The sequence below is a fragment of the Leiobunum rupestre genome, chromosome 4 (assembly GCF_980474605.1).
Source record: "Leiobunum rupestre chromosome 4, qqLeiRupe1.1.hap1, whole genome shotgun sequence".
In the NCBI taxonomy this organism is placed as follows: Eukaryota; Metazoa; Arthropoda; class Arachnida; order Opiliones; family Sclerosomatidae; genus Leiobunum; species Leiobunum rupestre.
The window spans coordinates 35,751,336-35,778,218 of NC_143387.1; the positions used below are offsets into that span (position 1 = coordinate 35,751,336).

General features: G+C 38.0%; 1 protein-coding gene across 3 annotated transcripts in view; it reads left to right on the forward strand.

Annotated features, from left to right (window-relative positions):
- Positions 1-26,883, forward strand: part of Eip74EF (Ecdysone-induced protein E74) — a 101,583-nt gene that overhangs the window by 24,085 nt on the left and 50,615 nt on the right. Inside the window, exons 1-5 of one of the 3 annotated variants that reach the window (XM_090170616.1) lie at positions 7,153-7,267; positions 7,354-7,427; positions 23,884-23,993; positions 24,726-24,814; positions 24,876-25,932. In XM_090170616.1, coding sequence (XP_090026742.1) covers positions 24,743-24,814; positions 24,876-25,932 — 1,129 coding nt within the window. In that variant the 5' untranslated portion in view covers positions 7,153-7,267; positions 7,354-7,427; positions 23,884-23,993; positions 24,726-24,742. Of the gene's footprint in view, positions 1-7,152; positions 7,428-23,883; positions 23,994-24,725; positions 24,815-24,875; positions 25,933-26,883 lie in introns of those variants that run through there. The other 2 variants (XM_090170617.1, XM_090170615.1) reach the window with 2 other exon arrangements.

Sequence of the window (26,883 nt, forward strand, 5' to 3'; positions counted from 1 at the left end):
ACCTCTCCAAAATTATGGTTTTCACATTGTTTTAAAACAGTTTTGAACTTCTGCTAGAGTTCAGGGAAGCATTTTTGGTGGTGGCGGAGTGATTAGCACTTTCGCCTCGCAGCAAGAGGCGCCAGGTTCGATCCCAGCTTGTCGTACTGGGTGAAAACGAGTAACAACTCCTTCCGCGTTGAGTGTGCAAGTTCTCTCCCCACTGGATTAAGGGGTTTTCCCTCGAGCTCTTCGGTTTCCCTTCCATAAAAACTTGTCGAGGTTAACGGTAATACGAGGGGCTGATCACTCCGCGTAATCGGTGTACAGAGCCGTACCTTTGACTGTACTAATGGGATTACGCGTAATCTTTAAAGTCCCTGCCTTTGGCAGTGCTAATCTAAGTGTAATCTGGTGTACAGACTTTCTAAGAGTGGTTAGCCCCTCGCGGTAATAGTTAGTGTAGGGAGCTGTTGGCTCGCGTGGCATGAAGGACTTGCCAGCACCCCCCTACGCATTGCTACCCGGTCACCTAAACTAATGGCTTTAAAAGTTGCTTGATGTCTTAGGCCTAAGGTGGCGCCTTGGGTATTAGCCTAGCTGAATATATTATTATGGTTTTAGCAGTGTAAATAAGTCAATCGCGGTGAATTGCGTAAGCGACAAAAATAAACGGGTCAATATGACCAGTAGCCGTCCGTATTCTATTAAATAACTGGTCAACGCAGCCACATTTTGCAAATTAAACAGGCTAAAAAGAACACAGTAAATAAAAGGCAATGTCCGAGGAAACTGTCTCGATCGGGGCGATCTAATTGTAAAATGGTGCTCAAGGGGGCGCGCTTCGTGTATTCAGCGCGCCATGAGATTGCGTCCTCGGGAGGCAGTTTCGATTCTTGGCCAAAAGAGTCGCCATTGGAGGAGCCACTGCTATATTATTAAGATGTAGCCAGACACTTTTTTGCCGGCTGTCTGTAGCGCGGAGCAGACAACGACGGCCTTTTGACTCATTTTTGGCCTATAAAATTTGGCCTATTTCCCGAACCCTTTCCGTAGACATTTTGGGGGTCGACAAAAGGGATTTCCCCGTCTGGCTCTGACGTCACAGACAACGCGGGCCTGTCCATTTCGAAGGAGGGAGCGTCTTTCGAAGCACGCGGAAGTACGGCTATAGCGCCCGCATTCCTGCCTCCGATATACAATCGTCAATAGCTTTCGGTTTCCGCACGATCTGCTCCGCCGAAGACCGAACGAACGATCGCTTTTGATTTGGTATCGCCGCTTTCTTCAATTTGATCGAAATGAAAAGTGACCGCCTCCGAGTTTCCCGTCTAATCTCGTGTTCACTCATTTTCGGTGAATTATGCAAATCAAGGCCGCTTCTGGATTGAACAGGTAGACATTTTCGTTTCACTCATCCACACGACGTTTCCCCTTGTATTCTACAATAAATGAGATATAATAATCAGCTAGACTAATACCCAAGGCACCACCTTAGGCCCAAGTCATATTCGCGTTATATTTACATTTAAATTTATTTATCACAATATTTTCGTGCATGTTATTATATTAAGTTACCATTCGTAATAATTTCTCCAAAAATAGAGATATTACGAATTCTACTTATATTCTACCAAAAAGTGAGGCAACTTTCACTAATATGTACAATTTAAAGGGCATATTTTAAATTTTTAATTATATTGAATTGTAATTATTTTGCGGTAAATATTTGTGGTTAATATCCAAAATTCCCAAATTTAACAGTGTAAATATTTATCTCCTTAGTGAGAAGAAAATGTACAAACCTTTTTTTTTTTGGCCCAAGTAATGATAATTATTGTAGTTAGCATATTGTAAACAATTGGAATATTGTGTTTGGGCGATATCAAACGGTGTATTGTTGACTCGTCAAGGTTTGTCACTTGCATTTAGAAGCGAATTGATTTTAATTATCCTGCTTCGAACGCGATTTAAAGTTTGTGAAAACAACTACTAGAAAAATACGAAGGTAGATGGCGGCATTGTTTTAAAATTATTATTATTGATGCATTCAAGGGGTAAAAATCCCGCTAGGAATCCCGTACACTCCGTGGGAAAATGATTTTAGAAACCTTTAAATCAACTTGAAAATCGCGAAATCAACGCGAAAATCGTACTCTGAAATCTAAATCATTTTAAAATTTCTGAAATCACTTAGATTCAAAATCCCGTACGCAATTTTTTTTTGTTTACCAATAGGCTGACTACTCCTACGCCTAGGGCCGCAGCAGCAGTCAAAAAGGTAGTGGGCCCCCGAGACGAGCAAGGGGAACAAGGTCAGGGCCACTATGAAGGCTCGAGCTTAGGAGTCCGGGTAATTAATCCACCACTGCCTTCTGGTCCAGACCTCATTTGTCCCAAGATTCATAGCACCATGTACGGTATATCACATACTTCCGAATATACTCTCTACATTCTGTCTCCCTTATATTTTCACCATTGTTAATAATAATTAAAATAATAATAATAATCAGCTAGGCTAATACCCAACCTTAGACCCAAGTCATGACCGCATATAAAAATAGAAATCAACACGAAAATTGTGCTCTGAAATCTCAATTTGAATTTTAGCGTGATGATTGAATACACGTTATTTTTCTTTGGCCGCTATCCCCAACATACAAAAATGTAGATGCTACTGATTCCGTGGCCGAAACCGAAAAATCTCCTGTAGAACCATGGGATTTTACTACTGAATTCTGTACGCGGGTCTCTTACATGGTTTTAAAAACACGCGCGTGCTAAATTGACATCGCCTTATATTACAAGTATGATCTTAGTAGGATAGTGGGAACTATATAACCTACCAGATGAAGTGGGAAAAATTCAGAGAAAAGTGCTCAGAAAACTGTAGTCAGTGACGTTACAAACTAGGCGTGATAAAATTATCGTTCCAAATAAAATCCGCAGTGCACGTAAATTTAATTTTAATATTAAATAGATATAAAGTAGTTCAGTTTCTATTCCGAAAATATTTTTTCAACTTACTCTTTAAACTATAATTCACTAACTTTTCTCTGGCCATTTTTAGAGATTTACTTTGATCTTTTTAGGGCGAAAATTAAGCCATTTTTTACTTTATTTTAGTCTTATCAAAAGTTAATGAATTAACTAAACCTATGCATAAAGTATGAAAAATAAATAAATATACGTAGCTGCTATGTTTAAAATATTAAAAATAAGTAAATATATGTAACAGTAATGAATAAGTAGAGTTTGCAAGTTCTTCCCACACTGCTGGTTAAATGGGTTTTCCCCCGAGTTCTTCGGTTTCCCTTCCATAAACACTTGTCGCGGTTAACGGTAATAGTGAGTGTAGGGAGCTGTTGGCTAGTGTGGCATGAAGGTCTTGCCACCACCCTCCTACGCGTTGTAACCCGACCACCTGTTTAAGGCATTATAAGTCGCTAGATGACTTGGGCCTATTTTGGTGCCTTGTTTATTAGCCTAGCTGATTATTATTATTATTATATCGATTGGTGATCACGGTTGATACACCCTGTATATTTTGCCGCAGTTAGTATTTCTAGGCAGTGTAAATGGCTAAATTGAATCTATATATTTCCTCCTGCTGGGCCCACGTGAAAGAGTAATCTTGAAAGATATTATGTCCCGAGCGCAATTTTCCGTAGGTTGAAGAGCCCTGGCTTCCTTTTCTTAGCTAAGCAAACCACTCAATTAACAAAAGTTGATTTTTAATTTGATCTATGCAGTAAGATTTTGTTATAATTCGCGAATTAATCGCGTTGGTGTAACTTGGCAATTAGTAGACAGCTAGGTTTTATAACTTTACTCATGTCCAAAATTGGTGATATACGTTGCATTGTAAACCATCACGGAAGTAGTTGGGTTTTGAAAATTCCAAGCAAGGTAGGCCAGGCGCGAGAAAACGGTGATCACTAGAAATTATGGGACAATAGTCGGGGCAGTGTGGTTACCCTGGTGGTGACCACATTTCCTATTGTCCCTGTAATTTAACGTCCTTCCTTTTTTCTCTCCTATAATTTCATTAAATTTTCTATAATACCTATATTTTAGCTCAAAAGTCTGAAGAAATTAAAATCGTTGATATTTCACCCTTAGAAGTCTTTAAAAGTCCTAATTTTTAAAGGTACTTATTTCCAACACTGTTCGCCGATAGTTTTCAACTATTTCTATCGTCTGCTTCAGGAATTCATACCTCTACTTGGAATGCTTATATCGACAGATTTTCGTCTCGATGTGGCTGACGGTTTTTTTGACGTCACTATGTTAACTTAACAAACAATTACGTGAGAGGGGAGCGCGCGCAGATAGGATTTTTCTCTCGTAGGCAGGGCCAAAGCCGTCAGAGTGATCTTACCATACAGTACCATACGCGATACGGCAGGTTAAGCATTCCAAATACAGGTATGGATTCCTGTCTACTTATATATTTATACGCTTTAATTTTTTTAGAAAATCCTTATTTCCTACCCTTTTAAGCCGCGAGCTTCAGCTTCGTCGTCTGCTTATAGTTTTAGAATAAAAATGGTTCCTACTTTAAATTAATCTTTTTTTTTTCGGTTATCAACTTTATTTTAGACAATTTTGACAACCGTTTTCTCTTGTTGTATAATTAATTTTTTTCCACAATTTTCTTCCTATATTTTCCTACATTTCACTGGTAAATTTCCTATAATTCCTTTAAAGGATTTTTAAATATTTTGTGGTCACCCTGGTCACCTTTTGGGGACTTATGATTTCAGTAAACGGGCCCCTGCTGGACTGAAAATTTGTTACCTTAAGTTTAATGTAGCCCTAGTTACGACCTTTTTACTGTCAAGCTTTTAAAATTTAATTACTAAGCTATGGTTGCTAGGGGCAATTAAATAGGCAGAGAGGTCTAGTCCTCTAATTTGTCACGCGCTCTCGGATAACTGGACGCCCGACAGACTATCGTTACGGAATTTGTCGCGAGAGTTTCGCGAAATGAGAAATATTCTGAGGACCCCGGAAATATCGAAACGAATTTGCCCCTTTAAAAATAGCAGACAGTCATTTGGAATGGTAGCGCGTCATACAGAGGTACAAACTCTTCAATGCCGCTTTTCGGTTGGAAAAAGTGGCGCGCGAGTCGCCACCGAGCTCAGATTCCCCCGAAATTACCGCGGAAGAAATTCCGTTTTACGCAACCCGCCGCCTTTGTGGAAAATTGTCATCTTTCTCTACGAGCTGCGCGGGATTCGTAGCGTAGGAAGGGGTTACGAGCGTCTGTCCAACCCCCTCGTTCGCCCGCCTTAGGCAAAAGGGGGGCTGTTAATGGCCTAGGGGGATGAACAAAGTTGACGGAAACGCGCTGTTGCCGGGGTTGCAGACAAGGTCATGTCCTTGGACGGGTGCGTGCCTTCGGATTCCCTTACCTACTTTTTACCAACTCTCCCGCTCTCTCTCGTTTCGCCGTAATGAGCGGCGTCCGTCTTCGGCTCAGGCACAGACTGGCTGGCCGAGGCCTTTAGACGCTCCGTTAATCCTAAAATATATTCCGCCGAGCCGCCGTTTTTGGTCTAAAGGAGGCGCGCTTCGCGGGGACGACTGACTAACAGGGCGATCGCGTTGGCGTGTTCCCGAGGCTCGTTTTCCGACGAAGTACGAGCGCCTGGGTAAAACCGTTGCTCGACTTGACCTTGACTTTCACGCGCCGCTTTTCTCAATTCAATTTATCGAACACGTACCTCTACGCTCGCTGGTGATATAACGGGCTATTTTGGAAGCGCTACAAGAAGCCTACTTGTCTTACGAGAGCGTCTCTTTTATTCCGTTACCATTAGTGACTAAAGCCTTTGTAATTTCGACTCGCTTTCGAGCGTAGAAAAATTAGGAAATTACGACACCATTGCCGGAAGAGTATACAACCGCTATTGGAACATCTCCAGCCGTTTATTTAGCAAATACATTATCGCTACTTTATGGCACCTTTTTTTAATTTTTGGTGTAGACCTCCGCTAGTTTTTATATCCTCGTAAATATGAAATTGACCTTTCCCCCAACGACATTCCAATATTGATCACGCGAGGGACGTATTAAAATCACTTTTCTCTCTACCGATAAAGGACATTTGGAAAGCGATACTCTCGCTTTTCTTCGATTGATGGGGACTGCTCAACCCATTTTCACTTATCTGAAAAGTTTTGAGTTATTTGTCAGAAAAGGTCACGAATTTCACCCAGTAGCATCGACTGGACTTTTTATAAACGCGTAACGAATAATTGGACAGTGAACGTCGACGCGAAAAATGTATTAGGCCTAACGGGAATTTTTTGCGTCAAAATCACCATCGCACCATTTTTGCCATAGTGAAAACCCGCCTAAACGCTCAGAAGCGTATTTGTTTATAAGCCTTCCAAACTCGAGTGTAGCTTAGAGGGTCAGCCTCTGTTAATTATCCGAGCTAGTGAAATTTAGTACAGTCAAAGCTACGCCCAACCCGAACGTTAACGTTTGTTAACTGACGTCGTATGGCCAAATAACCAAAAGAAATGGGAGACTAGGGTAAAAGTAGTCCCACATCATATTACCAAATGGTTCAGAATTGTTTTAACTAGCTTATAATTTATTTTGAGCATCCGATATTTGCTAACTATTTCTTAATAACGTAACCTCAAACCGTTTCCGGGAAATATTTAATTTATGCGCATCATTTGAAATTTCGACATTTGTCTCCCGTTTGGTTTCTGAAACTTTTTGAAGTTGCTCGTTTCTTCTTCGGACACTAATGGCATTTTGAAATCTACGTAGGCTAGGTTTCAGTTTCAGTCTGCGCCTATTAAATGCCGAAGTGACTTATAACCATTAGAATTGCTTTGGGGATTCGAGCGACGCTCCCTGAAAGCCGCACGCGCGCAACACGTTGTTTTTCTCAAGGCCACCATGACGTATATCGGACATTTGCCAGAAAACCCGGTAGAGCGTTTTAGGCCTCGGTTAGAGCGTTCATTTTTCAAGCGGAGACCTATGCGAAGCCGGCTCGGAGGCGGAGCTTGCGCGAGCCGAAATATCTCTTTCCCGGGGGAGGGCCACCGGCTGGAGGGGGGCGGCCCAACGAAAGGCGGAAGAGCGAAGTCGCTTTCCTCCCGCTTTCTTTTTCGCGCGTCTGTGACGTAGTTCAACAGTCGTGATGGCGTCTTCAATGTTTCGGAAGTGAAAGGTTTCTATCGGGTCCCGCCTTCCTGGTGTACTGGTACCGTTCTCCGGGAACATAGCGTAGAGCGCTGGCGAGCGCCTTTTTGAAGTATTTTACACTCCAGTTTAACATTTTCGCTCAATTTTAACCGTGAAAAAAATGCCATTTTTATTAACGCGCGTTCCTTTTCGTAGTTGTAGCGAGTGTCGTGTGTGACAATGTGCTGGACGTACGGATAATTTAACGAAAGTTTCCGAAAATAAATCAGGTAGGAGATTCGCGAAAAATTTTCGTTTTACGCGTGGCCACCGATATTTAAATACGGCGAAAACTTTTCGACGATTCGGGGCTTCTTTTGGCGCTCGTTCGATGGGATTTGGGAGCGCGGGGTCTCGCGTGCGGAGAGATGTTCTTGGGAAATGTAAATTATGTCACGGCTTCGCTCGTTACCTTCAATCCTGACACCCCTTTTATTTCGAAGCGCGAAAAACCAAATAAGGCTAAACGAGGGAGGACTTTTTTATTATTTATCGGCGTCGAACGCCAAGGCCGGCGTTAGTACACTTCGCGCGATTGTGTTCGAAGATTAGATTGCCCATTGCTTATTAATTATGACTTTTATAACGTACTTCGCGTCTCGACGTATAGAGGGCGCGCTCGCTCAATGAATTTTGGTTTTTGACGTAATGGAGAAGCGCTTTTTGAAGTGGAAATAAAACCGTTTTTTCGAATAGAGTAAAGACAGTGGCCAAGTTCTATTATAAAGGTACGATTTATTTTCCGTATCGAATGCGTCATTTCAACGTTTTTTTTATTAGTTTGTTCATATTTTAAATACGATTTTTGATCGAAAAATGGGCACTTATTAGGAAACGTACGCTAAGGCCTAGGTACCATTAGTAGATTTTTTCTGCTTCAACGCGTTGTGAAAGTTAAAAATATCCGCCTTGAAGTTACGGTTTGCGGTGTCCGTAGGATACTATTACGTTGAGGGTAGTGGTAAACTAATAAACCAACTTTGTTATCGTATTTTTCATGTTAAGCATTTTTAAAAGGCTGTTTCCCAACATGTACGAACTACTCAATGCGTACGCACTTTCTACTTTAGAAGTCTGTGAAATATTTTACGAGAAAAGTTTCGATGAACGTTAAAAAAATAATACAGCATTTGAAAATTACCTCCAAAACCATGATCACACCAGACCTTAATACCTATATAGTTCAAGTCAGTTTCGTTTCGACCAGTGAAATGTAGAGAAACTAAAACCCGTATCAATCGAAAGTGAGGCCTTGGCTTTAAACGCTTCTGGTGAAATTGAAAAATAGGCTTCGGTTAAAGGACCACACCGGCGTTTGAAAAATGCCGGCAGAATTTAGCACGTGGTAGCAGATACGACCAATTCTATTCTGGAAAGTAGCGCGTGCAAAAGATCAAATTCAAACGCCGGTGTGGCCCTTTAAGAAGTCCGTTGCGTTGATCGCGTAATAATCGTTCAATGAGGCAAAGATTGTACAACAATATGGAAATTTAACCAGAAGCGTCTATAACTAGATATTAGATAAACGGCATTCCCATTTATTTAATTAATTAATCTGTATGAAAGCTATACCCTAATTTATTTAAGACTTGGTGTTCGTAACGGGAAATACTTAACTCTCCAATAAAATATTAATACGGAACCTTTAAAGGGCGAAGGCATATTTATACTGTCTTTCACTGGAAGTTGGCTCGCTAAAAGACACGTGTGCTATGCAAGCAGCGAGCTACCAGTGAAAAACAAGAGTAAACCGAATAAGTATGTAGTCGGCCTTTAAGGTATTTGTATGGGCTTTGTATATATCTACCTTTTAATTGCTCTAATTTTGAGTTCAAGGTGACTAGAATGAATTAAAAATTTCTAGGCTTTTTAAAATATCGGTGTCTTGTCGGATAAAGCTGAAAAATATATCGGTTTCAGTCTAAACTGGTAAATATCAAATATCAGCGCCGATAAATAAAATTGGTTATCGCGTAATTAAATGTGCCTAAACCGATATGTAAAACTATAGTAACATATTCTGGGAAATATAGGAAAGTTAGCTTAGACAAGTATGGCAATTTCGAAACGCTAAATTGCAGGGTTCGAATTTATAAAACCCACCCAAAAAAACCCACGGGTTATTTTGGGTTGGACCCACCTTAAAAAACCCACAATAAAGCCCACTTAAAAAAACCCACCTTAAATAGTTTCAAAAATGACGAAAAAAGTTTAAATTTATTGTTTAATAATTAAACTATATTAAAGAATTTAAAAAATTAAACTTTAATTCTTTAAATTCTATAATAATACAAAAATATTGCTTTTTTATAAAACGTATTTACACAAAATACATTACCAGTGTTTTGGTAAACACTAATCTAACAGTAGCAAGTTAACAGTGTTAACTAAACAGTAAGTTTTAAACTTCTGCAACTTTCAATAAATATTTAGCAGAACATGGAGCAGACGATACTTTACGTCTACGAAAGATAAGAATAAGAGCGATAAATAAGTAGTGCTAAATTGAAAATAAAAAATAAAAATGAAGTAAATCATCGATTTAGGGTATCATTTTAGGTAAAAAACCCAAAAAAACCCAAAAAAACCCAATGGGCTGGGTGTTTTTAAAAAAACCCCGGGTTTTTTTAAACCCTGCTAAATTGCTATTGTTACAGTTTGAAAGTGGGGAATTTTTGCGAAACTATAATGTCTCTTTAATAGATACAACAGAAACTAACTTGCTGATGTCGATTGAGAAATGTTTAGTTACTTATAACGTGTATAATTTTTATTACAATATAATTTATCTAAAGCCATACATTTCAACGTTTAATATATAACGACATTTATATTCAAATTTAACATTGTCGCGAGCGAATAATTGCGACAAACTTAGTCGATGTAATAGCAAAATTTACATTGACACAACCGTATTTATTGTTTAATTATATTCGAATATTTAGCTCTTAACAATTTCCGGGATTTCTTCAGTTTTCGTGAATATAGTCCAACTTAATATAGCTTGGTACTAGGAAGTTAATTTCTGCACTTTATTAGCGTATCGTGCGGGAAAGCGTTCAAGTTCAAGGTTGATGTATCGGTAGCATCATGCAACAATGTAAAATTTCAATATTTACCCAATTTTTGTAGAGAACCGTGCTGGATACTTAATGGTAGAGCGAAGTTTTACTTGAAAAAAAGATTTAACGACCAAATATTGAAAACTATCCGAATATTGCTCCTCACAAACCCAATTTTCGAAATGTTTACAGTTGAAGTTTACACACGCGTTTCAGTTTATAGTTGCTAATTTCCGTTGGCTTTAAAAGTCGCTTGATGACTTAGGTTTAAGGTGGTGCCTTGGATATTAGCCTAGCTGATTAATAAAAAATAACGAAAGAATTATCTTAAGAAACGAATGCGAAATTAAGCTGACATGTTATTGTTAATGTGTGGATAACGAAGCTTTCAAATTTATCACTCTTTTACCCAAAAAGGAGTAAAACTAAATCCAGGGCCCCCAGAGGTCCTATAATTCCTATAAAAGCCTATATTTTCAAAAATGTCCTATCCCCCAAAAGTCCTATAAAAGCCTATTTTCAAAAATGTCCTATCCCCCAAAAGTCCTATAAAATCCTATATTTTCAAAAATGTCCTATCCCCCAAAAGTCCTATAAAAGCCTATAATTTTGATATTTTGCCCATTTCAAATCCAACCACTCGGTTAAATTGCTAGATTTAGCTATAGGATAAATTCCTATACAAAGTCATTCTAGTCTATACTTTTGTTATTGTTAACACGGTTAGCTACTAGTATATTTTTGTGATAAAATGGTTAAATAGTCTCTTTGTAAGTGAAAATCAAAGATTTATTTATCTAAATATAGATTTGGGTTTTAAATGCATAAAGTTAGTAAATTAAATAGCATATATAGTCCTATGAAATCCTATAATTTTGTAAAAATAGTCCTATAAGTCCTATATTTTTAGAAAAATAATCCTATTTTTCCTATAAAAAAATTGAAGATTCGAGTGGAGGCCCTGTAAATCGACAAATCGTCTACTTAAACGTACTTCTACTTGGTTTTTAACTTAATTAACGGCAATCGGCTCCAGCTTCTGTTAAATATGGAAGTTCATACTAACTTTAAGCTTTCATTAGTACATCCACTTTTTTAAATTTTATACCGAAATATTTAGTTTGTATAGTGCGGTTTGATTGGATTTATACTGGTTGCCGCCATTTTGTGTAAATCCTGGGTTTGAAACTGGTCAGCGTCAAACAGCGTTTATAGAGAGTAGTAGGTGCGTAAAATACTCCTTTTGAGGCATAACCAACCAACGCCAGCGCGCCAACTCTTTGTTCTCTGAATATAGGCCTAGTCGTTAACGAACTGTGGTCCTAGGCTTACATTTCTTCTTCATGCGAAGAGCTTCCATTTTCCATTGCGGCTTTTGCGTGCTTTCTCACCCCCCCCCCCCTCCCCTCGCTCGCGAACAGGGTACAGAAGTTCTGTATTTGTCCTTGGAATTAGCCTTCTCCTAACGCCACCATCCCTGTGAAAGCGGGGGGAGGTTGTTTATCGAGGGGGTGAAAATAAACAAAAACAAAATGAAGCGGGTGAAGGGGAATTCAACTGGGTCTCTCGCGCGCTTTTCATCTTCCTCCGCGACTTTTCGAGGTTATCTCGCTGCGTAAAAGTTGCCTTACGAATCCCGTGTCTGTTCCGTTAACTTTCCAAGTCGGAGATCACCTTTAACCCCCCTTTTTTTAATCGGGGCCTGAATCTGAAAATTTTAAGCTACTCGACCACCCTGGCCTATCTAAGCTGCTCATGATCAGACTAGTGTCGAAAGGGAATAAAAAACACTTTTAGCTGGATGGTTGGTCGGTTATCAGATTAGCCTGGCTAGCCAAAGAAGCAAATTACAATCGAAACTCTAGTCACACCAAGTTAACTAAAGGTTCGACCACGGCCAACTTTGACACTCGCGCAATAGCGGCCAACCCATTCGCCGAAATTCCACTAATAAGAATTTTCCCGCTATAAACTATCGGCGTTTTAGCGCCACGCTCGTTTTTATATTGGCTTCAATGCAGGGTTGCCACACGTCAGGGAAAACAGGGAAAAGTCAGGGAATTTAAGAATGGACCTAAAAAGTCAGGGAAATGTCAGGGAATTTTTAGAATTTGTAAAAAGTCAGGGAAAAGTCAGGGAATTCAATTTTATCTTGGCACTTTCTTAAGGTTATTTTTTAGACCAGATGATTATCATTTATTTCCTTAAAAGTTTGGCTAATTTTTCCAACATTGCAATAACCTTTTTACTGAAATATAAGTTCATTAAAATTAACTTCTGATAAAAGTAAAATATAAAATAAAAATTTGGCCTTAAAAAGTCAGGGAAAATCTCTTAAAATGGTCAGGGAAAACAGGGAATAGTCAGGGTATTTGAATCTCAAAATTTTGTGGCAACCCTGCAATGCAAAAAATATTCTAAATATAATTTTCCGCTAGGGGCGCTCAACGCCGAGATATATTTTTGTTCGTAGGTTAACATAGAAACTTCAACGAATGGGTTGGCCGTGGTTCGACATACATTTTATAACACCAATTTTGTTTAATTCTGCTTAAAATTTTTCGAAAGGGTAGAAACGGCGAGCCGGCGACTGTCGACGTAAAAATCTCCGTTAGGCCTAACTGTATTTTTATGTTGACTTTTATTTCCCCAGTGAAAAACGAGCCTTATTTCTGGTACCTAATGGCACTTTAAGCCCAAGCGGCAAGGGTTATATAAAGAGCAACTTGCTAGTCCAAGCGACTTGAAAAAACGATTTTATTGAAGCGTTTATTCCTCAAGTTAATTTGATATAAAATCTTTAAATACCTTTTGAACACGGTTCGTACACAACCTGGAAAAATCGGGGAATTTGAAAATGAATCCAAAAGGTCAGGGAAAAGTAAGGGAATTTGAAAATGAATCCAAAAGGTCAGGGAAAAGTCAGGGAATTTGAAAATGGTCCTAAAAAGTAAGATAATTTTAAAATGACCCCAAAAAAAATCAGCCAAATAAATTTTTGAAAGTTGTATTAAAAATACATAAATATTTTTAAAGATTTTACCTCAAACCATTCATTTATTCCATAAAAATGGTCAGGAAAAATTTGGCAAATTGGTCAGGAAACCTGTAAATTTTGTACGAACCCTGTAGAACCGTTTAGTGCTAGAAGAGTAAATTAAACTGACGAATTTCGGGGCGTTCTCATATTCCCCTCAAAACGCTCTAGTACAAATAGAACACTAATAGGCGTTTAAATAAAAGATCATCCATCGCCGATTATAGAGTTTGTGCTACCGCGACTGGACTTATAACTTGTTTGTCTATGGTTTATCTTTATACTGCCAAAGCTGAGAATTTTCTATGCATGGATCTGGCAGCATTTTTCAACAGGGGGGCAAGACAGTCAGTGAGGGGTTTATTTAACCACCTATTGCAATCCGAGAATGCAATCATTACATTTTATATAGCTTTTAAAGTAATTTAGGAATCTTGCGCTTTTACATATTTAATTGTACTGGTTGCGTCTCTGTTTCCGCCTTCCGTGTGTTTCGCGTCACCTGTCCCGTGCCCATCGACATTAAAATCTTACTAGCATTCTTTGATTTAGTCATTTAGGCAGTTTTCTCGTGATGTCATAATCTATATTGACATTCCTAACAGCACCCTTTACATTTAATCCATAGCCGCCATCTTGGTCAAATTTATCACGAACCTTAATTTAAGTTCCGGATGTAAAAGTAAATGTCTGTGTTGGTGTCGTATTATCATCAGGAATTCGTATATATTTTATAGTTTCTTTGTGCAAGGCGTGTGTTTTACTTTGTATTTCATGACATATTATATAATTGGAGAGCGTTCGTTCTTTTTAAGTTTTCTATGAACCTGTATTGGTAGTTTGGGGCGATTCAAGTTAATATTCAATGCCGTTTTGTTTTTATTATCTTCCTTATTAATTTGGGAATTCACTTTCTCAGTGCGGCTTTCTAAACCCGTTCTATGATCTTATAGTATTGTACGTTTTCGTAGGCTCAGTTGAAAACCCATTGATTGACAAAATCTGTATTTAAACGGTTCATTAAGGCTAAGAATTTGGGCGCTTTTTGGCTTCGGGGCACGTGGAAGGTGATTTCTTTTATTTGGGACCCTTACCTTGGCCTAATTTCTTCCTCGCGACTAAAGCCGTAGCCAAGTTGTAGACTAAACGTAAAAGTATTTTTAGGTTGCTCTCTCATCTAGTGCATGCTTAAAATAGTTCAATAAAGGCCTTTAGTCTGGCCGCTTGACTGTCAGAGTGTACTTAGGACCACTGGGGTAGTCGTTCGAAGGCACTTTCGGTGCAAGGTTCGTAGTAAGCGCTTAATTCGCCTTTAAGTGCCTTTTAATAAAGTTGTTTCCAGAGTCGAGACTCGGTGATTTGGCCCTGTTTTGAGAGCGTAACCAGTACACTTCGTTTATAAACTAAACCATATCTCGTTGTTACCCTAAATCGTAAAAGGCCACAGAATCCTTTGAATTTCGGAAATAGGGTTTGAAAAATGCCAAATTTTAATTCGTTTGATCTTATATTAAGCCTCAATATCCTCCTTAAGTATAAATAAATATATACTTACAGGGCTCCCAGAGTTCCTATAAATTCCTATAATTTCAATATGCTCCTATAATTTCCTATTTTCTCAAAATTGATCCTATAAATTCCTATTTTTTCGAAATTTTCTAGTTTTTCTATAGCTATATCCAGAAATTCCTATAATTTAAATTTAGCTAAAATTTTCCTATAAATTCCTATTTTTTGGCTAAAAATGTTCCTATATATTCCTATATTTTCTATGAAATTTCCTATAATTCCTATAATATTTTTAAAAAAATCGCTGGGAGACCTGTACTTACCAAAACATCAATTGAAATATCAGAAAGCAATGAAAATTGTCAAGAGTACAGATATTTTTGCAATGGCTTCCCCCTGATAAAAATACTTCACGATACTGATTATTTTATTGAACTTTTACAGTTACTTTTATAAATATTTTCACACTTGATAAGAAATGGATAGAGTGAAAGTGGTCTTGTCTGATAGCTCTTTCGTTTTATGTTGCTTCGATTGTCTTTACTTTTTTAAACGAGTCGTCGCGAATTCTTTTCGCGCCCATAATCAATTGGAACTTGAAAATTTGCCCAGTCTCGAAGACGAAACGTTTTTCGAGATCTTGCCAAGTTTCAAATTAGTTTCCGATTGCGTAACTGACTGTTGTCAAATAAAGAAAGCGTCGGTTCTTACGTTTGTAGTATATTTAAAGATAATATTACCTAAAGTTTGCCACTTGCGGCGCTGACGAATACATTTTTTTGGGAAAGGATTGTAGGCTCTAGATACACATTCTCTTCTCAACCGGTTCATAATACGGAAAAATAAATTTTGGCGGTAAAGTGGGATACACGAGGTGACGAAATTAGCTTTAGACTTGACTCAACAAATAATTTAAAGCGCGATTTTTTTTTATAGAACAACACTTTTTTGTCAAAGTTAAAAATCTATACTCTAAATGTAATTCAGGGTTCGTACACGACCTGGAAAACCTGGAAAAGTCAGGGAATTTGAAAATGTTTCCAAAAGGTCATGGAAAAGTCAGGGAATTTTAAAAATGACACCCAAGAAGTCGGGGAATTTTAAAAATGACACCCAAGAAGTCGGGGAATTTTAAAAATGACACCCAAGAAGTCGGGGAATTTTAAAAATGACACCCAAGAAGTCGGGGAATTTTAAAAATGACACCCAAGAAGTCGGGGAATTTTAAAAATGACACCCAAGAAGTCGGGGAATTTTAAAAATGACACCCAAGAAGTCGGGGAATTTTAAAAATGACACCCAAGAAGTCGGGGAATTTTAAAAATGACACCCAAGAAGTCGGGGAATTTTAAAAATGACACCCAAGAAGTCGGGGAATTTTAAAAATGACACCCAAGAAGTCGGGGAATTTTAAAAATGACACCCAAGAAGTCGGGGAATTTTAAAAATGACACCCAAGAAGTCGGGGAATTTTAAAAATGACACCCAAGAAGTCGGGGAATTTTAAAAATGACACCCAAGAAGTCGGGGAATTTTAAAAATGACACCCAAGAAGTCGGGGAATTTTAAAAATGACACCCAAGAAGTCGGGGAATTTTAAAAATGACACCCAAGAAGTCGGGGAATTTTAAAAATGACACCCAAGAAGTCGGGGAATTTTAAAAATGACACCCAAGAAGTCGGGGAATTTTAAAAATGACACCCAAGAAGTCGGGGAATTTTAAAAATGACACCCAAGAAGTCGGGGAATTTTAAAAATGACACCCAAGAAGTCGGGGAATTTTAAAAATGACACCCAAGAAGTCGGGGAATTTTAAAAATGACACCCAAGAAGTCGGGGAATTTTAAAAATGACACCCAAGAAGTCGGGGAATTTTAAAAATGACACTCAAGAAGTCGGGGAATTTTAAAAATGACACTCAAGAAGTCGGGGAATTTTAAAAATGACACTCAAGAAGTCGGGGAATTTTAAAAATGACACCCAAGAAGTCGGGGAATTTTAAAAATGACACCCAAGAAGTCGGGGAATTTTAAAAATGACACCCAAGAAGTCGGGGAATTTTAAAAATGACACCCAAGAAGTCGGGGAATTTTAAAAATGACACCCAAGAAGTCGGGGAATTTTAAAAATGACACCCAAGAAGTCGGGGAATTTTAAAAATGACACCCAAGAAGTCGGGGAATTTTAAAAATGACACCCAAGAAGTCGGGGAATTTTAAAAATGACACCCAAGAAGTCGGGGAATTTTAAAAATGACACCCAAGAAGTCGGGGAATTTTAAAAATGACACCCAAGAAGTCGGGGAATTTTAAAAATGACACCCAAGAAGTCGGGGAATTTTAAAAATGACACCCAAGAAGTCGGGGAATTTTAAAAATGACACCCAAGAAGTCGGGGAATTTTAAAAATGACACCCAAGAAGTCGGGGAATTTTAAAAATGACACCCAAGAAGTCGGGGAATTTTAAAAATGACACCCAAGAAGTCGGGGAATTTTAAAAATGACACCCAAGAAGTCGGGGAATTTTAAAAATGACACCCAAGAAGTCGGGGAATTTTAAAAATGACACCCAAGAAGTCGGGGAATTTTAAAAATGACACCCAAGAAGTCGGGGAATTTTAAAAATGACACCCAAGAAGTCGGGGAATTTTAAAAATGACACCCAAGAAGTCGGGGAATTTTAAAAATGACACCCAAGAAGTCGGGGAATTTTAAAAATGACACCCAAGAAGTCGGGGAATTTTAAAAATGACACCCAAGAAGTCGGGGAATTTTAAAAATGACACCCAAGAAGTCGGGGAATTTTAAAAATGACACCCAAGAAGTCGGGGAATTTTAAAAATGACACCCAAGAAGTCGGGGAATTTTAAAAATGACACCCAAGAAGTCGGGGAATTTTAAAAATGACACCCAAGAAGTCGGGGAATTTTAAAAATGACACCCAAGAAGTCGGGGAATTTTAAAAATGACACCCAAGAAGTCAGGCAAATACACTTTGAAAGATTTTACCTCAAACCATTAATTTATTCTACATAAATGGTCAGGGAATTTAAAACAGGAAATTTGGTACGAACCCTGTTATTACAATTAACTTCAATAATTGTATGAAGAAAAATTGTTAACAAAATTAATCTCAGTCTATAGTAAAAATCTACTGTATGGTAGATTTCTATTGAAATATTGTGATAAGTTCTATTATTTCAACCTTTAAGGGGGGTTTCCCTCCAAATTAATCGAATCGCCACCCCAGGAGTCGTTGCTAAACTATTAATTAGAAACGCTAGCGGTGTCTCGTAGAAACCGTGGTGATTCAGAAACTTATGTATAGATGGAAGCATTGTAGGTACTAAATTTCATCCGCTTTCACTCTGACAGGAATTAGCGGTAGGTGTGAAATCTCTAGTATCGTCTGAGCAACGTGGGGGGGGGGGGGGGGGGGGGGGATCGACTTATTTAATGTTGGGAGTTTTGTTTCAGTATTTGAGCAGTCGGGAGTCATGGCAACGGATATAATAAACTACGCTAACAGCGTATTATTTGCGCGATGCGCGTTCTTTCGCACCACGCATTTTCATAATGATCGTAAGCTTGGCTTACTAAAGGCGCGACCTCGATCTGTTACGCCCGTGGCTAGACGGAGATTTTACAATGGACCTAATTCCAATTGCCAATAAACGTTCTACATTTTCAGAAGCTTACGGCTATTCCTTAACGTCTATTGGAGTAAACGAATATTATTTAAATTTAAAAATATTAATAATAATAATATCGGCGGTTGGGCTTAATAATTGTTTCACATAGTGTTGTTAATTTTCCGGAAAAATAAAAAATTGAAACTGAAATTACTTTTCAAGGATTTTTAATGTTTTTAACTATTTATCGATATAAAATGTCTAATATCAGTAAACATACTACGAAACGTTAATAGTGTTACATTGTTAATCAGTTTAAACTAGTCTAGAGGTTTAGTTTTACTTCTAGATCCGAAAAAATGAGGCGAAAATGCCGCTTTATTTAAATTTGCAAACAATATATTTGATAATCATGGAATTAATTTTTTTTCGGAAAAATTCGGAAAAAATTCTAAAAATTATGGGATTAAGTACTGCTCCTGGCATAAATTAAAAATTTCGTTAAATTATAATTCAAAAAGTTACCTAATTCTGGCCCTAAATGCTACGTTTAAGTTAACCGTTATTTTACGCGAAATATCGATTTAGCAAATCAATCTGCGAATATGATTTTTAAAACGCTTGTTTAAAAAAATTAATATTTGCTTGAATATCATTTTCTCGGTAAACATAAATTTTCCGTTATTGAACTGAAAAGTAATATAAATTTAATTTTAAATCTTTTATTATTTAAATTGTAAACGATAGTGTTTACTGTTTCCGAGCGAGATTAAACCGCCTGTGTACACGGTCATCGCTTATTGCGGCCGCGAAACCGAATTCCCCGATCGAGGCGCCCTCTGAATTGTTTTGGCGCTTTTTTTCCACCACGTGCTTGTCACTTTTTCCAACCCAGAGGAGAGAAAAAAATTCTTCTGTTTCGTTCACGGTTGTTGTATTTCTCTCTCCCCTGCCGACGTAAAAAAGGCGAGCCGTCATTGGTGGAACCTTTTTCTTGTCTGACGCCACGGTGCAATGAACTCGTGGGTTCGTGGATAGTTTTTTATACGTAGTTTTTTAATGGCACGTTAACTAGAGGTTCGGTTTAAAAAAGGGTTTTTTTTTTAAATTCTATTCTGGTACACCGTGTCCTAGAAATAAAGAAAGGGTTTAGCCGCGCTATGAAAAAGACAAATTGTTACTTTGGTCTAGAAATACATTTTTTTTATATATATTTATATATATATTTATAAATATATATAGTTTTATTTAGGACTTATAATAATTTAGGTTAGTTCTGCGGTAGACTTACTTTAATAATTTGGTAATGTAAATTCTATCAATAAGCCTAACAATCGAAATTTAAATATTTGGGAAATTTAAATACAGGCGCCAAAAGTCGGGGAATTTAAAAATAGGTCTAAAATAAAAATTTTAATATGAGCCTAAAAAGTTTAGGAAAAGCCAGAATTTAAAAATTAGCCTAAAAATCAATTTAAATATTTGGAAAATGTCGGGAAATTTAAATTTAGGCTTCAAAAGTCGGAGAATTTAAATATAGGCCTAAAATCAATATTTTAATATGAGCCTAAAAAGTTTAGGAAAAGCCAGAATTTAAAAATTAGCCTAAAAATCAATTTAAATATTTGGAAAATGTCGGGAAATTTAAATTTAGGCTTCAAAAGTCGGAGAATTTAAATATAGGCCTAAAATCAATATTTTAATATGAGCCTAAAAAGTTTAGGAAAAGCCAGAATTTAAAAATTAGCCTAAAAATCAATTTAAATATTTGGAAAATGTCTTGAAATTTAAATTTAGGCTTCAAAAGTCGGAGAATTTAAATATAGGCCTAAAATCAATATTTTAATATGAGCCTAAAAAGTCTAGGAAAAGCCAGAATTTAAAAATTAGCCTAAAAATCAATTTAAATATTTGGAAAATGTCGGGAAATTTAAATTTAGGCTTCAAAAGTCGGGGAATTTGAAAATAGGCCTAAAATCAATATTTTAATATGAGCCTAAAAAGTTTAGGAAAAGCCAGAATTTAAAAATTAGCCTAAAAATCGAAATTTAAATAGAGGCCAAAATGTTCAGGGAAAGATCGGGGTCCAATTTAATAATAAACCTGAAGGGTCATAGCAAGGTCCGGGAATTTTCAGAATTTGTTAAGGTAGAATTTAAATTATCGTAAAACTTTTTATGAAAGTAGCCCAAAAAACTTAAGTTCAACTAAAATATAAAGTTAATAATACTCAAGGAAATGTCAGGGAATTTTAATCTGAAAGTATTGTGGTAACCTTATATCTTTATCTTAGAATAAAATATAAAATTAAGATGCACCAAACATACCCCCTTCAGTTATTTATTTTAAGCTTAAAAATTATTCAGTTCCAGTTACCAACGCCGAGTTGAAAATGAACTTCGGCTTACGAAGACTCAATTATGCGGAGGGAATAACGGGCCTTGTGAAACTTTGGTTAACACGGTCAGTTCCAAGGTTTGTAAAAACGTTAGGGATAAATTTATGCGAAATGACACTGGGAAGAAATTTTATTGACAACTACTTATCTGGGTTAGATAAGATAAAAAATAAATAAACTCTCCAAAAAAATGTTTTAACCACCATTACGATTCCCGTTTGTAATTGTTAAGGTTTTTACCAATAAAATAGAATTAGTACCAACGGTTACTTTGGCAGACGTTTCAAGTTAATAAGTGAGATTCCGTTCCCATCTACGTCATAACGTCGTTTGTTGCGTCATCTTTCCCGCCCACTTTTCCAATATATTTTTTAAACATGGGTAATTTCAATTGAAACAAATGGCAACCCTGATAGAAGAAAAGCTTCGTAATAAAATTCAATAAATTATTAATTTTCATACCGATAAATTGCTTTGGAAAAATGGGTAATTTTATTTTAAAAAATTGGTAACCCTGATAGAAGCATCGTAAATAAATCGTTAAAGTGAAAATAAAGAAACTGCTTGGTTTCTTGGATAAAAGTACAATAAATTATTAATTTCCATACTGATAAATTGTTTTTGAAAAATGGGTAATTTTATTTGAAAAAAATTGGCAACCCTGATAGAAGCATCGTAAATAAATCGTTAAAGTGAAAATAAAGAAACTGCTTGGTTTCTTGGATAAAAATACAATAAATTATTAATTTCCATACTGATAAATTGTTTCTGAAAAATTGGTAATTTTATTTGAAAAAATTGGCAACCCTGATAGCAGCATCGCGAATAAGTCTTAAATAAATCGTAAAAGAGGAAACGAAGAAACTGCTTAGTCACCTTCCTTTGAGAAAACATTCATTAGACGGGTTAAGCCAGCGCGATAAAACGTCTAAAAGGAAACTTGTAGCCAAGTGTAGACGTGGCTTTATTACGTAAAATCTACATTGCTACGAGTTCTTCACTACACGGTTTTCAGAGTGTGGCTTAACCCGTCTATCATAGTATGTCTCGGGAGCGAATTATCCCATCCGAGAATTATTGTACAGAGAAAACCGTCTAAAGTGCAAAGTCAGATGGGGGAGTGTTTTGAAAGCTCCCCCTGTCGTTACTAACGGGAACCTTTATAGCTTTCTAAGTTGCTTCGCGGACGTTTCGTCAATCTAATTTGTCAGCGTCGTTAAAGATCCACAAAATTCATTTGAAAAAAACGTCTACGGTTGGGCGCTCCCCTTTTCGCTGGCGTTCTGGTCCGTTCGGGGGAGCTGTTACGCTAGCATCGAAAATAAAATCGAGAACGACAGAAGAAACTGGGTCAAGAGAGGGCCTACCTAAAATCTCTTCCAAATAAAATTTATCTTAATCGCGAAACAAGTGCCGGAGGGGGGGGGCTTTTATTAACCACGTGACTTCGACCTCGAGTCAAAAGAGTACCAATTTAATTGACAAGTTGCGTAAATAACAACGCCGACTCACGGCCATGTCATGATCTACGAGCATTCGCGTAGCTACGCAGTTTCCGAACGGATCTCTTTTGAATTGAACAATGGTGGTGGCCCCGCCTACTACACCTTCCATTTTACGTTGTCCCGTCGTGTTCACTGGCTTGCAAATATTCCTGTTATTTTTGAATTTTAAATATGCAAAGTACGGAAACTACGCGTACATTTCGTGAGCAGTTTTTAGAAATCTGTTCTAACACGTGATATATGAATGAAAACCAAGTTAGTGGGTGAATAAAAACGGCGCTTTTTACCAGGGGCTCTTGGATAAAAACGGCGCTCTTTACCAGGGGCTCTTGGATAAAAACGGCGCTCTTTACCAGGGGCTCTTGGATAGAAACGGCGCTCTTTACCAGGGGCTCTTGGATAGAAACGGCGCTCTTTACCAGGGGCTCTTGGATAGAAACGGCGCTCTTTACCAGGGGCTCTTGGATAGAAACGGCGCTCTTTACCAGGGGCTCTTGGATAGAAACGGCGCTCTTTACCAGGGGCTCTTGGATAGAAACGGCGCTTTTTCCAGGGGCTCTTGGATATAAACGGCGCTCTTTACCATGGGCTCTTGGATATAAACGGCGCTTTTTACCAGGGGCTCTTGGATATAAACGGCGCTTTTTACCAGGGGCTCTTTGATATAAACGGCGCTTTTTACCAGGGGCTCTTGGATATAAACGGCGCTTTTTCCAGGGGCTCTTGGATATAAACGGCGCTTTTTACCAGGGGCTCTTGGATAATATACACGTTTTATATCTGGGTATCCTTGCAAGGCTGTACATAAGCTACCCTCGCTTCGCAGTCTGTATCAGTAATTAATTAAATAAATAAATAAACAAAATTATATGAAAAACGATTTTTGGACAGGTGAGTCCAAATGATTTTTGGGAATGTGAACTAAAATTTGCAATGTACAATATTTCGAAAAAACGAATTGGGAAATCGCAGTTTTTGACGTGTAAATTTGAAATCTGATTGAATATAAATATTTCTAATTAAAATTGCCCCTATTTGTGTAAAATACTTGGGTGCCAGAACAATTACAAAACAAAGTTGTAGATCAAATGAATAATATAATTTAGGCTACCATGATAAACTACATAGTTATTTAGATCTTCACTGAAGCGTGTCGTGTAGGAGGCCTACTCTCATATTTCTAGTAAATGCATCGCGAATAAAAAGTAAAGATACAGATATTTCTGTCACGAAACTGAAAAAGAAAAGTTTTTAATAGAAGAAAAATTTCCTCCCAGCTATTTTTTCCCGGTAAAAATAAGTTCTTAAAAATTGAAAGTAGGGAGAAAGTATTTCCGTGTTTTTGAGCAATGGAATGTAGGACGCGCATCAATGGAGGAAATGTTTTTGTAACAGTCAATTAAAGAAAAAAATCTATATTTATAGGAAAAAAAATCGCTCTATCGAAAAGCGCCTTCGTTAAAATACTTCGTTTTCTCTCCCTCCAAAAAATAATTTGTCCACAAAAATTAATGTTTTAATAATTTTATTTTTACTTTCCAGGTTGCGTTCTGGTAGACGTTTAGTTCGGAAACCGCTCACCAGTCGGCAGCATTATCGCTATGAAGTAAACATTATATCCAGCAGGTGGCAGCACCTCGCCAATCTAAACGGTAATGATCAATAGTTTCTAGCATTTTCCTCGGCATTTTTTAAAACTTTCCCCGTTGAATACTATGACCATGTTATACAGGAATACTTATTACCTAATTCGTATAGCGCCATCCGCGGTGATATTTTTCAACTAAATCTGGGGGGAAACTTACACGACTTTCAGATTTAAATTTTAATTGATAGCTTGGGTAATATTCAAACTGCGCACATGGGTCAATAGAGATATTTCACTTGTATAGGGGTCTACGTCACCAATGCTTTTTCGTATTGAGAAACAAGCTCAAAATGGCGACCATTGCACTGCCAAAGCTAGGGAAAGCAGACGACGTGAAATATCTCTATAAAGGATTTAACGTAAGGAGATACACGTAACGCCATCTCGCGATTCGATCCACAGTGTCGGGCTTAGTATTTTCTCTAGAATAATTGACTAGATCTGCTATTTCGAAGTACAGAAAAAGAAAAAGCTATTAGATTTTCACCAAAATATTTTAAACACCAAGTCCTTTTTATTAAAGATATTTTGAGTTCCCTTTAAATAAAAAAAATAATTATACTGAATATCGGCGGCGCCACTTACCGCTTGATACGGGCTTCTTGATTGGCGGGAACCTTCAAATTTAAAAGGCTTCGTACATATTTCAGCATACTTTTGCTAATAAATATTGTAGTTTTACCCAAAGTGTTGTTATTAATTTAAAAATTGAAACATTTTCCATTAAATATTTCAGGGTCAGTTGTCCAAGAAATGCCCTTTATTGACGATGACCTCTTGTGGTGTCCAGATGCGGATGGCAAAATGGTTGACCTTTCTTGCTTGGTAAGTCATCGAAACTGATCATTCAACCTATAGCGATATTAACTACGTCGTAACTTTACAGGATAGTGGACCCAACGTGATTGTTGACCACCCCACTCAAGACCATGGTCACCTGACTGAGCTATCTCAAACGGATCTGCACGGTTTGGTGACCGATATTCCACCCCCAAATTGCAACTCCGCTCAAAACGGTTCCTTGTCGAGTGAAGCTCAACATCAGCAGAATCATCAACAGCAATCGCAACATCAACAACAACAGCAGCAGCAACATCAACAGCAGCAGCGGGAGAGCGTGAGCCACGAGGTGACCGTCCAAGGAACATCGAATCCCGGGGGTGCTCCGATAGACGCGTCTGTCGGGGGTGTGGTCATGTCGACCGCGGAGGAAACGGAAGCGGCCGCGGCGTTCTTGCTGGAACAGCTCTCGGACCCGAACTTCGAACTCGACACGTTATTGGCGGATTTCGAAGCCAGGCTCGAAGATTTAGTAGCCATGAACCAATGCAACACGTCCACTCTGCAGCAATCTCAACAGCCCTTGGTCATCTCAAATCAGCAGACGAATAATTCCGTCTCGAACCATTTTTTACAACAGCACCAAGTACAAACGAGCCAACCACCGCATCTTTTGAGTTTATCGACGGTTCAAAGTTTACAACAATTGCAAGATCTTCGCGAACCCCCTACGGAACAGCACCCAGCCTTCACGGCTTGCATCGGCTCGGTCATGAGTCGGAAGCGGAAACGGAAACGCTTAGATGTCGTTACGACCCCGGAAGTGACTTTGGAATCGGAGACGTTACCTTCGTACGCGTCCATTTCTGGGAGCCACGCTTCGGGGACTTGTACGACGTACACGGTCATGTCGCGCGTACCAACGACGTCTCTACTTCCACCGCCGCTTCCCGCCATGAGTAGACTTCGGAGTTTATTAGCGTCCAACGTTAACGCGAACAGTTCGTCCACGACGATGACGTCGAATCCTTCAACTTCCGCTTCCTGTGCCTCTTCTACAACCGTAGCCACGTCAACCTCGATGGGACAAGTATCTTCGTCATCCGGTGATAATTGTTCAGTCACGGGGAATGATAGGCTGATCACCAACATCAAAAAAGAGAGTAAGTAACCCTCCGAAAGTTCCTTTCACGTTTAAGGGAATATAACCTGCAAAAGCGATCTTTATGGAAGACTCCTCCAATTTTTCAAATTTCCCTGTACAGTGGCGCGAAACATTTTTAAAGCCAAAGGCAAGAGCGGCCAGAGCTGCAAACGTTGGTGTTCCATACCAAATACCTGAGGTTATATTCCCTTTAACACGGGTAACAGGAACCCTTATTTCGAGTCTGGAATTTAATAGACGCTTAAATAACACATCTTCAAAGAAATCGCCAAAAAGTAATATACCCGCGAGCAAGGTATTGTTTATAAAGTGCTTTTGGAAATAATGGAAACTTTTCACCTGTAAACAAAACGTTGTGTTTTTGCTAAGCCTTTAATATGTCAAAAAAATCTACCTTGTTTAAAAAAAAACACTTTGCATACCCTACAGGTGAAAAGTTTCCGTTATTTCAACAAGGACTATATAAACAGTAACTTTCAGGTCCTGGTTCTCGGAAACATTACTTTGTGATTTTATTGAAGCGTCTATTAGCCTTTTCAGTTTACATAGAGCCACTTAGTGGCAAATGCAAGAAGCTCATAAACTGTTGGGTTTTCGTCTGCTAAGCACACGATTTTTCAATAAAGCGTCGGCTTAGCAGACGAAAATCCAACAGTTTATGAGCTTCTTGCATGTGCCACTACGTGGCTCTATATAAACTGAAAAGGCTAATTGGGATCGTAAAGGTCACTTAGCACGTCAGTACCATGATAAAATTTTAAAATTGAATGACTTCAATTTTTTCGTCATAGATGTTTAATTTTAAATTCTAGATTAATTTCGTTTCTTCTATTTATGGTATAACAATCTTCTAGGGTCTACGCTAATACGGATTCGTAATTTCTAATTGTACTTATATATATATAGCTGGCGTGTATCTCCACACGCTAGCGGAAGAGAAACAAACTAA